This window comes from Opisthocomus hoazin, chromosome 5, assembly GCF_030867145.1.
Source record: "Opisthocomus hoazin isolate bOpiHoa1 chromosome 5, bOpiHoa1.hap1, whole genome shotgun sequence".
NCBI classification, from domain to species: domain Eukaryota; kingdom Metazoa; phylum Chordata; class Aves; order Opisthocomiformes; family Opisthocomidae; genus Opisthocomus; species Opisthocomus hoazin.
Window position 1 is genome coordinate 13,858,405 of NC_134418.1, and position 12,203 is coordinate 13,870,607.

The 12,203-nt window shown below is 40.5% G+C and overlaps 1 protein-coding gene across 2 annotated transcripts in view; it reads right to left on the reverse strand.

Moving 5' to 3' along the window:
* Positions 1 to 2,232: 2,232 nt before the first annotated feature.
* TBC1D14 (TBC1 domain family member 14) overlaps positions 2,233 to 12,203 on the reverse strand; it is a 73,931-nt gene continuing 63,960 nt past the window's right edge. For both annotated transcript variants that reach the window (XM_075420464.1, XM_075420463.1), the window contains exons 13-14: positions 9,568 to 9,826; positions 2,233 to 5,633 (exon numbers count right to left, since the gene is read on the reverse strand). In XM_075420464.1, coding sequence (XP_075276579.1) covers positions 5,568 to 5,633; positions 9,568 to 9,826 — 325 coding nt within the window. In that variant the 3' untranslated portion in view covers positions 2,233 to 5,567. The remainder of the gene's footprint in view (positions 5,634 to 9,567; positions 9,827 to 12,203) is intronic.

Here is a 12,203-nt window from a genome sequence, read left to right on the forward strand (position 1 = left end):
CACCTTAGGGCAGTCACCGCTGGAGCCCCGATACCCTGGGTGCTCAGTACTGACGGAACTGCATCTTTGGCAGGCTCCCTACAAGCCGTCACAGGCTGATGTGCCCGACTACTGGATCAATCCTACCTACTTTATTGTTAGTTTCTAGCTGTGATACCACTACTGTGATTAGGTAAACCGGCAATCTTTAGTCCCATTTTTAGTAATCAGAGTTGAGTATTAAAGGCTCAGAGTTAAGTGTTCAACAGCTGTGAACTTTGCAGGAAAAAGCCACATCCCGGTGCTAAGGAGTGGAGCCTTTTGGTTCTCCACCACGGGCTGGAGTTACGCCCTGTGGGACCAGTACTGCTGAGCTGTATTTGAGCTGCTGGGTCTAGTTCCGAAGAAGAAAGTTCCAGATGCATTTAAACAAAGTACGCAAGTCACTGAATGCACTGATATGGGGATAAAAAGTAGATGAACTGACATGAAGACACTCCTAGGAATGGCTCACACCTTCCTCTCTTCAATCATCTCTGAACTAAGCTTTCTGAATTGCCTGGATATTTAAAAGACAAAACATAATTAAGGTGGTTATTGCACTGTTGAATGTTTAAATCTTGTTCTCTGGTTCTAGCGAAATGAGAGATCAGTAATTTCTTACTCTTACTGCAATCACGCAGTAGCAATGCGGTTATACTCTTCCAAGGTCCCGACAGTTCTGCAGAACTATTGCATAAACACAGCGGAACAGTGCAGGCTCTTGTTCTGCAAACGACTGAAGTACTCTGTGTCTTCAGTAGCTCAAACACTCTGCTCATGAAGAGACATTACACAACTAATATTCAAAAACTTTTCCTGAAAACCAGCAGATCTAGCTCTGTTGTTCAGTAGCCTCCTGGCACTCCACAGAACTGTTTTCATAAATAATTAAGGATGATCCACAGCCATCTCCCTAAGAGAAGTTAATGCTGACCTGTTTTGACTGCTTACAAATTCCTGCCAGGAAAATTCTTACACTTCTTGCTGCTTTTGTCTTAAGACGTATAAACCTTCCTTTAACTTCTTCAATGCTGTTAAGCAACAAGTCTAGAGAGATAAAGGGAGGAGAAGCAGGGCAAGCAAATCTTAAATGCTTTTCATTGCTGCACGTTTGACATCTGGAGAAGGCAAGAATTCAGGATGCAAATGAGCCTGAGAGCACATTCCCAAACTGAGTATTTCCACCGCAACAAACACTACTAAGGCATTTGCTCAAACTTCACACATCATCTCCAGAACTTTTTTTTCTTAGCGCTGGGTTGTTGAGATAACCCACCGCTACCCTGGCCCTCCAAAGCACCCTGAGGATGAAGATCAAAGATTCCTCCATTTTCCTCCTATATATACAGGAAGACAACATTCCGTCACGAAGCAGCAAAGACAAGTGTCCTTTTACCTCCTAATCTCATGTGCTGGCATGCAGGAAAGTCTCTCACTTCTCTTCAAACAGACTGGAATTCATACTGGGAAAAGAGTTCTGGAAAAGCAAATCTAGTTTTGAACAGTTTTGTGCAACACCTGTAATCTATACAATATAAAGCTCTATCGGTATCACATTGGTACAGGCTTATATAAAGCATTTCTGATTTTACATTCTGATCCAGCAAATGAAACCATAGGATACCTCAGTACAAGGAAGCAAGAGTCGTGTTTACTGCAGAAACTAGAACTGCAGCAGCCAAGTCTTGGCTGCATTCCCCATGTACTCCTGTGGCACAGGTACTGTCTTCTCTCCCCTGCTTTTATCTATCCTTTATTTGGTGCTTTAACCTCTCTTCAGCTCAGTGAGCAACAGGAAGCTTCTCCACTGTTATCTCTGAAGTTATGCCTATGTAAGAATTTTAAAACTGCCTTAAACTGAGCACAAAAATGCCTTGTCATTATGAAACTTGCACAAAACCAAGATTTCTTCCCTTAAAACAAAGAAAGGATAAGGTATTCAAGCATTTCTGAGTTCTGCGCATCTCAAAGATGCATTTACATCTATTTTTCATAATAAACTAATCAGATCTCTAGTCCAGAGAAAGGCACATGAAATGGATTAAACCAGGGGCACCGTAAGTATCCATTCTTCTAAATGTCAAATGCAATATACTGTGTATTTTAACATGAGAACTAGGAAAGCATCACCAAAAAAATCCTCCACCTGCAATACTCAAACGTACCAAAGTCCTGATTTTAGACAAAAACTGCTGCAGGAGCCTGTGAAAAAACAGACAGGTACTTGAAGTTTTAATTTCTGAATTACACTGACAATAGGTGATTAAGATAACTTTACATGACTTTATTTAACAAAACCATATATTTACAGTTGAAAAAAGTTCCAGTTGGATACACATATCTAAACAAAACAAACTTGGTAACTACATAAAACCAATTTAAACAATGTACAAGGGATGTAGCAAGTTCTCTACATGTCATTCTAGTTTTTAAAACATTAAAAAATAAGCTGTTACAATGTACCTTTTTATTTCAAAATGAAATTCTTAACTAAATGAAATAACATAAATGATAGATTGCTGATTGAAGTTGCAAAACGGCTTTATTATAAAGTGCAGGTCGTACAGAATTCCAAACCTGGTTAAGTTTTCTGGTTTCTCTAATCTGCCGCGTGTACAGTGGTAGTTGCAGGCTTCTGATGTATTGCAGCATTTTTATTTTTCCTTAAATCCATGAAGAAAAAACAAAGTTTGCTTAATGGGGACACGTGACCAATGAAAGAAAATCTCATGCATCTTGTTACAGATACTCTCGAGCACCTGAACAGTAAAATTGTCAAGATTTTTAATGCAATCCCTGAATTTGTTACAGAAATCTTCCTTAATAGCTAATTAAAAGATTTGGTATGCTGCAAGAAACTTAAAAAGCTCAGTGGCAAGTAATGCTATGCCCTTGCTACTCACCTCTGTTTTTATCAAAATTCAAGCGTTACCGTCAAATCAAGTTACTGAGAAGTTGAGACAATTGCATCTTTAGGCAGGTGATATTTTTTTTTTTCCAAATGTATCTTGTTTGAAAACGAACTGTGCAAAGCTCCTTATTGCATTGCTTTTCTTCATTAAAGAACACACCTTATATACACAAAGAAATTATTTAGAAAATATATACATCTTCTAAGAACAGAAAGATCAAATCACAGAACAAAATAGTTACATTTGCAAGTAACAAACAGTGCACAAGTCTTGCAGCAGGCCTTTTTCCCCACAACTATGCCCGTTTTCACTGTTACATTCAACATCTTACTGAGATGAGAAAAAGGAGGGCAGGCTGTCAATGGCTGCAGAAGTACCTAGCAGCTAAAGAACGCATTTTAACCAGACGGATGAGCCACACTCGTAGACTTGCTTTGAAAGGAAATACAAATCTAGTTGCAATGAAGACTTAAATCAAAGCCAGTTACAGTACCACCTAAAAATGTATACTGAGGAAAAAGTTGTCTCTGTGTTTAATAAACCCTTTAAAAGCATAGTGCAAATGTTTCAGATGGTAGGCCTCTCATATTCTTCATGGAAAGGCATATTTGTTGTAGTAATAGAAAAAGCAATATTAAAAAACACTTACTGACCTTCCAGCTTTCTATTGCACTTCAAAGCAATGTAGCATACAAGTACCGATCACTGAAGGACCAAAGCTGTACAAATTCTGGGAGAATTAACATGCGTTTCATATCAACATCTTGATGTCTATTCTCAGTAAGTGATGACCTAGAAGGAGTCTTACGGAGGAATTAAGATGGCCAACAAAGACCCACATCCATTACGCCAGGTACACAACGTGGACAGGAAAAGAGGCCAATAAGGTATCAGACTTGTGAGCTGCGTTTGCATTACACGCCTTCCAAAGTGATTACGAGTCCTCACTTACCAGAGAATCCTCCTCTCGCTCTTTTTAATATTACAATCAAACTATCCCTTGCAGAAACAATGCTTGTATGATAAAGGACAGTATTTTGATTATGTCCCAGTCCTTTACATTATATGTTGAGCAGTGTGCAACTATTATTCTCATTTTTTTATTCAGACAATGCCAGCATAAGACAGACTGAACAGCATTGGGAAACCACTGCCCATACAGCTAGAGGATTTAGTAATGCCTGTTTACAGTTAACACAAATATTGTTTCAGTTAGTTTCCCTTTTCAGTGATCGTCATTATTTATAAAATAGATTTGATACTACGCACTACGCAATAAACACTCTTGTAAATCAGAGGCACTCATGATTTACAGCTCAACATTCATCTGAATGCAAAGAGCATCTAAGCTGTGTAACAGAATTATGCACGCGCAGTTTGCTATCGCTGTAACTTGCTCCCATGTATTAGAGGCTGGATATAATGCTAGGAAATGACAGCTTGTACTTACCCTGACAGTATTCGTCTGGCACATTCCCCAGTAAACTTCTTTCACTTGTCACTATATACAGACCAGCTTTCCCACTGCAGCAGCAGCAGCTTCAGGAGATCCCACAGAAACTCCTCTTTTCAGCAGCAACACTGGCTTAATGTAACTTGTCCCCTAGACCCTTCCTCCTCACTTTTGCCAGTGAGCAGAGCTGGGTTTGAAGTAACTATAAAAATTGCTTTTAACCACTTCTCAATTTATCTGCTCAGCCCACAGTTTCATCAGTGTGACTGGAGGGGCAGCACAGGAGTAAGTAGCTGGTAGGCAGAACACCCCAGAAGGGCACTGCCCCACAAGAGGGAGACGTGCAAACACACACTGAGTAGTACGTGACCCTGTGGTGAAACAGAGGAAAGGGAGTATGACTGGGAAATGATGCCAGCTGAATACTAGAAACCTCCTGGGTGAGTCTGGAATCTAGTCTGATTAATGGAACTTCTTCCATCTGCATTCAGATGCGAAACATATTTCCAAGGCATCTTGAAGAATAACTGGGTTCGCGCTGCTAGCATGACTTCTCATCCAAGTTTACTTTCTACTTAACCTTTTCTTATTAAAGAACGGAATGTAGTTCTATGTCTACATGATTTCTTTGGTAAATGGGACCCACAGCCTACACAACAAGAAGCATTTCTAAAGAAATGGTCCTTACATCTTTTAACTATAAATTCCAGCACCAGTTATTTAAAATCCAGATCCAATTACTGTTACGGGTATGGAAAATACACCCCGCCTCAGAATGAAACTGGGGAATAGCTTTCAAAGCAACTGACATTGCTGAATGCCCAGTCTTTTAAAACATCAAAGGGAAAAAAAAATTCTTAAAAAAAAACCTTAATATTGTTTAGTTTCACTGCCCTCATCAGAAGCACAGAATGTGTAACGCTGTCCACAGCAAATGCTCGTTCCACTATAAGTGTAAGGCGAAGCCTAGGTTTCATTTATAAGGGTCTTAACCCCTATTTCCTTCCTTCCTTTTTTCCCGCCTCCCTCCTCTTTTTTCCTCTCCCCCTTTAAGACTATCCTACTACGAAACAAAACTTTGAAGTAACACTTTCATTTGCAGGTTCATACATGTCAAACAGCCCCAAATACTTTTGCCGCTTTAGCTCTTTCCCCATGAGTCACTGTAGGCAACCATCACTTTAACGTTTGAGTGAAGGACTTCCTTTTTCCATTTCCCGGTTATCCTTCTGCAGAGCAGCCAGTATCTAGACATTTCAAGGAATGAGAGAGAAAAAAGTATTAGATTAACAGTAACTCAATAAATCACTGTCTGAAGAGTTTCCAATTTAATTGTCTCTGAGTAATACTATTTTAACTATTAAATGTAATTAAATTTAGAGAACCTCTCCACTGATAGAGACCTCTCCCGTATGTTCGTTCTTGTACCGGGGTAGATACAAATGGATTTTAACAAAGGTTTAAACTCAGTCTCCTCCCAACACACACCTTCAAAGCCCGGACATAAGATTCTTATCCAGATTACACAAGTCTAGCACTATTAAAGGAGACTGCTAGAGGGGTAGTTATAATTCTCAAGATAAATCGACTGTCTCAAAACACAGCAAGTGAGCAGCCAGAGGAGTATGACATTATTTAGGAGTTCAGGCCAGAGTTACCTTGGTGCTGACTGGTGCTCGTTCAGAGCACGTCACTGTCTCCGGGTCTGCTTACATCTGTTTCTGAAGCAAGAAGTCCGCATTTGCATTCACACTGAAAATTTGTATTTCCTAATATCCGATACATAACTCTGGTTTGTTAGCCCTCGTGCAGGGGGCACAGTAACAGCCAGTTTCTCATGCTGCACAGCATGCTCCATGCCCTATAGTTACTCTCTGCTGAAGAAGTCCAGCAGCACCCCTAAGAATCACTGTGGAACTGAATGTACCGAGGGACACCTAACCTCAAAGCATTGCAGTCGCGAGTACGCGACCTTCTCTTCTCTCCCTGGCTGGCTTCAGACATACCCCTGCAGCATCAGAATTAACAGGAGGTGGGGCTCAACCACTCACAGGGCAATCACTCAACACCACCTATGCTTCAGTGCAAAAGCACCCATAGCTGCTGTGACAAAGGAGTTCAGCACGGGTCTGAACAGGGCCACAGCTGGCTGGCTGTTCAGCACTTTCTAGAACTGGAAAGATTTCAGTGAGGTCCTCTTCACAGAGAGTCAGGGTAAATCAACAGCTACTCAGTCAAACGGGCTTATGAGCATTTTAAGTGCCATAGTAACAATGTCCTTGGTGGAGAAAAATTAACCTTTTTAAGGAACCAGAGAATGACACCAAAATACTGACCCAGAAAAGCACAGACATTAAGCCAACTAACACAGCTCAGATTCTTTAGTTATTTGGAAAACTTTGTGGAGCTACGATTTGAAACGTACACATCACAGATAGGCTAAGCCAACAGTGTAGCCTGTTCTACCATCGCCATTTCTTCGCTGTTGATGAGGAAGCACTGGGTGTAATGACAGCCACTCACATTTCAGGCTACGGCTGTACTGGCACAGGGCTCTGGAGTTCTCTGTAGGTAATTCCAGAAGAAAAACAGAGCTCGCAGGTTTCCTACTGATCACCAGAGTCCTTGTTACCAGAAGTGCCGTGCCTGTGATTTACCAGGACTCCTTTCAGTCTTTAGTTTCCTGATCACATGGTCAGTGATCGAAGGAAAATGGAGCGAGATACAAAACACACACCAACACGTCTGATGAGGGAACCAGGACCATGGGATCCGGATTCATAAGCTGTCCATAAGATTTTAGATGAGATCCTACATACATCACTGCACCAGAAAGTGACCCACAGGATACCAGGACCATAACTACCATGGTACAAGCAAGATGAAAGGTTCCGTAAGTGGGTGTTTTTTCTGAGTGCCAAATACACCTCCTGCTGAGATATGCAGCTGAATTTGACCAAACATACTCCTACAAAGTAGTAGTACCTCAAGCTCCACTGCTTGCTTATGCAGTGCAGTTATTGTAACCAAACGAGATGATACTAGAGATGGGAACACAAAACCCACTTTTCTAAGCATCTTTTCTCTCCACATCTTCTGGGAACTAGCGCCCCTGGTCAGCCAGTCCACCTAGAGTTTATCTTAAAGGTAGCACATCCACCACAGCGGACATTCATTTTGCTATGTTGAAAAGGTATTTCCCTACAGCAAACCATCTAACTCCTACAAAAACAACAGTCAGAAATAATTACCCAGCTAGGGAGCATCCCGACTGCAGCCAGACTTCTCAAGCTGCCACAGCCCCAGCACTGCTGAGTCCACCTGTGCAACCAAGTCACACACTACCAAAAGCCTGTCTGCCCTAGAACTGCAAAGTTCAGGTTTCTGAGTCCAAACTCATCCTGGTGAACTTTAAAAACCTGAACAGAGGTAAGAGCTCATCACAGCTAGCATCTTAGTAACAGAAAACATAATCCCACACAATTTTTGTTGCTAATGTTTCTAGGCTGGTTGCAACAGTGGTACCACAGCAACTGAGGAGTACATGATGTGAGCAAACTCGTAGCCCCTACTCACTTCTGGCTTGGAAAAGGATGGCATGCTAGAGAGCGAAGAGGCTTTCCTGATGGAAACTTACTCAGCAATGGAATTACCTGGTGAAGAAAGTCAGTTGGTGCAGAAGTCAAGACAGGTAAGAGGTCAGCCAACACCAACCCTGCAGTGTGCTGTGTTTTGTCTGCACCACAGTTCAACAGCATTTTTTTCTTCAGTTTGCCACAAGTGAAAACAATTGGAAGTTCCAGCATGGTCAGAATGAAGCTGATGAAGAGACCGAGGAAGACTGCTTGGGCTAGGTTACTTTGAAGTCTTCCTCCTGTTGCAATAACCATCACTAAACCTTCATAGGTGTCAAAGACTGAAAACCACTGGCTAAGCAAGCCTCTTACTTGGGTTGCTTGGCAGAACAGGACCACTATCTCCTCTTCTCTGCAAAGGAAGCAGCAGTAGGCTGAGAACTGGTTTGGTACTTGATCCTCATCCACACAAGACATGTTCATAGAAAGTGAACCATCTGAACAAGGAACAAGACTGGGAGACTACTTGTAGAGACATCGTTGGCTGAAAAATGTTCGTAAGGGTAGAAACAAAGCTGGATCTGTACTAGCAACTCATGACCAAGACCAGAAGGTAAATGCAAAATAAGCAGCGATGCAAGCCGCGTCAGGGAGGAAATGCTGGCAGCGTGCTGCTCCCAGCCAGGCAGCACAGGTTGTGTTCCCCCCTATGCACAAGATCAGGCTCAGAAGGCTACAATCTAATCCTACTGCGCAGGTTAGAAATTCTCATCTCAAACAGCAAGCTGGCAGTGTCCCCCATCTACAGACCGACTGTTACTCCAGGAAAGAACCATAAACTCCCATAACCACTATGTTTAACTACATCTTTCAGTTTCACTGAAAAAAAGAATGGCTAAACAGGGCAGAGCTCTAATACGGCATATTTCATGAAGCAAGCTGTATTACTGCTTTGAAGGAAACAAAAAAATGGAGCTTACACTCCAAGTGCTATGGAGTACATTTGACCTAACTCTCCAGCATGATGGCTGTTACAGCCACTTAATTTCCACATTCAGATGACACTTCCATCTTTTTTCCTTAAGCTGGAATTTAGTTGGAATCAGTGATGAGACTACAATTTTTTAAGTAAAGGCTTCAGTGCTAAATTCCAATGAAGATGTCAAGAGATGTAGTCACTTCTTTACAGCCCCAAATTAGGCAAGCTAGGTCCTCAAGGATACTAAGATAATGACTGTATGATTCTGTGTCCTGACAAATTGTCTTCTCCTGAAGAGTGAACCTCTGCTTTTAAATATCAAGTTGGAATGCCACTAGCAGCCTTCGTAATTAATAAGTTTAAAAAGTCATATGATACTTTACTTCATCAACTCCACCCAACATTTCAATTTTGAATGTTGGCTGAGCTTGCCCATCCCAAAGGAGAAAAAGCTCAGGGAATGCACTCACCTCAATGTAAATCAGAAGCATGGAGTGAGCTACGTAGCCCTACCTACCTGTAAATCAAACACTAGTTCTGCTAAAACATTCTTCCAGACCTTGCCAAACCCCATTTTCATGAGTACAGTACAATCATCTGTTATGAAAGATCAACATCCTCTTTTACCTGAGCCCACTTTTTGTTTCTACTTTGCATCTGAATGGCAGCAATAGATGTGAAGAATTCTTCTGAAGGCAAGTCCTCTGGTAGCTTTGTTAAAAACTGGGCTATATGAATGAAGTCCATTTTGGTCAAAATATCTTCAAAAAGTTTTAATATTCCCAGGGCTGTACGGAATAAGAACTCTTCTCCATCACGGCAGAACACATCCCAGACACGACATGCCAAGTCTAGTGGCAAAGATTTGCTGTACAATGTGAATATCCTGAAAAACAGAATAAAATATTCAGAGTTACTGCACAAGAAAAATGTCATGGATACTTACAGAAGTATACAGACTGAATATTAAAGTTTGAGCTTCTCAAATATTTGCATCTGAATACGTTTTTATTTCGAAAGTACTTCTATTAGTTGCTGCACAGCAATATATGAAACAACATAAAACTGTACAACAGTTAAGGGATCTTGCTATCAGGCTGGGTCTCCAAGTTCTATTTTCTCAGATCACACCAAAAGAAACAATATACATGGTTTTATGATGGACATGCACTGGCCACAGGTACAATCACAGGCGTATTTAATCATTACTTCAGAGTTGAGGATTGATGCTGTTTTCGCTGTGAGAACACAAAAAGCTGAACCTTAAGACATACTGCAAAGGGAATTTTGTGGATCAGATGAAGGAGATGTGTAAAATTAACTCTGTGTTCCAGGCTTGATGGACTGGTACAGTAATAACAGCATGAGTTTTGGAGGGAAGATCAGTTTAAACTCTAGTGAGTTGAGAGAAACACACAAGATGTCCAAAAAGAATGCACAGATAGCTGTGATAAGATGGTGGCTCGGCATGCTTGAATGGATGTGATCCCCAAAGAGTAACAGCAACAGCAGAAGCAAGAACCTCTTCCCAGTTACTAAAACTGCATCTTTATTAACTGCCAAGAGAACATTTTTTCCTTCACCAAAATGCTGGCAGCCAGGAATGAGAAGATGCTCCCTACTCCCTCCTCTACCCAACACTTCGCTACAAAGCAGAGCAGTTCTCATTGCCACTAACAAGGTCATAACAGCAAGTGAAGAGAATTAAATTTCCTTGAATCACATTATAGTGTGTAAGCAAAGAGAGTTACAGCGATTTTTTCCTTCAGAATTTAGAGAGAGAACATTTCTCCACAGATGCACTGCATAAAACATTTCTGTAAAACTGCAAATAATTCTTTCTCCGGCAGAGGTCAGCAGAGCCTCAAATTTAAATAAAACCTGTCCACATCTTTTAACACAGTTTCTTTTCAAGTATGCTGAATCGAACAGTCATTCTCTTGTGTTTTAAGACTCCTCCCTATCCTCTCCACTTTTTTATCTAGGAAATTACGGTTTACATTAAAAATACAATGCAGCAGATACATATACACACATTTATATAGGTATAGAATATGAATGAATCTATTTTCACAGCATATTCTAATAATCAAAGGTTTTCTGCAGTATCTACTTTTTGCTATGCAAGATTATTTGAATGCTGTGTCATCAAGTATCCTGCTTCTCTATGAATCAGTGCACTTTAGGAAAATGGGAAGGTATATTCATTTTACAAGCATCAAGATGAGACTAAACCATTTGCACAAATTCAAGTGACAAGTAAACTGCAGGTTTAGGATCCTTAGGATTTCACTGTTCTTCTATTTTTACATCTCATTGTGATGGTTTCGTAACAAGTAGAGTTCATTTAAATTCTGTTCTCCAAAAAGCGAATTAGAAATATAAAAATAAGCATGTAAGAGGCACAGTCTAGGGTGACAAAACCCCACTACTGTTCATATATGTATTTACATACATACGTGAATGTGTACGCATAGCATGACACAAGCCCCCTCTCTGGGTTACTGGCTGATCATGCGTTGCGGATTTTTATGCTCTTTCAACATTCTTGTACAGTCACATGCCATATAACAATGTCTTGCTACAGAATACTTACACAGAAGAATTATGGCTTTTTGTCCATACACACATGCACAGGAAACAGTAACAGCTTTTCCATTTAAAAAGAGCGGTGTAATAGGAAGCAATTCAGCTGAGTCCTTTCCTGGTCACCAGCAGGCAAACACTCAGCCAGAAACTAGTCCTGGTTAAAGAGAAGTAACTGTCTATTCTTGTCATCTGTTTTTATTCACAAAAGCTGTTATTCTGTCATGATTCAGACTTAACCTGCATAACCCATGTGTATGAAATCTGCAACTATGAAGAAAATTAACTGTCAGAAGAAACAGTCAGAACTATTTATTATAATACTACTTCTTGCAGGAAAAGATTTACTTGCATCAAAAAAGCTGTCACATCAAATAAGGTATTTGACATTGATCTCTTCAGAATTTGTAAGAAAGAGCAATTTGCAGGAAATTTGCAAGGCAATTAACTTTCATTAATACTAGCATGGAATTAAAATGCTCCAAGAACAGAGACTGGGCCCTCTAGAATAAGCAATGAAACAACAGTAGGAATCATTACTGCTAAGAATGCAGACAGCATTTGCTCCCTTCAAACAGTTCCTACTGAAAGACATTTTTTATTAGACACCTGAGCTACTGGTCTGAAGCCAGCTGAAATTTATTATAGTAATAAAGCAGCTGCTACACTAAAGGGAT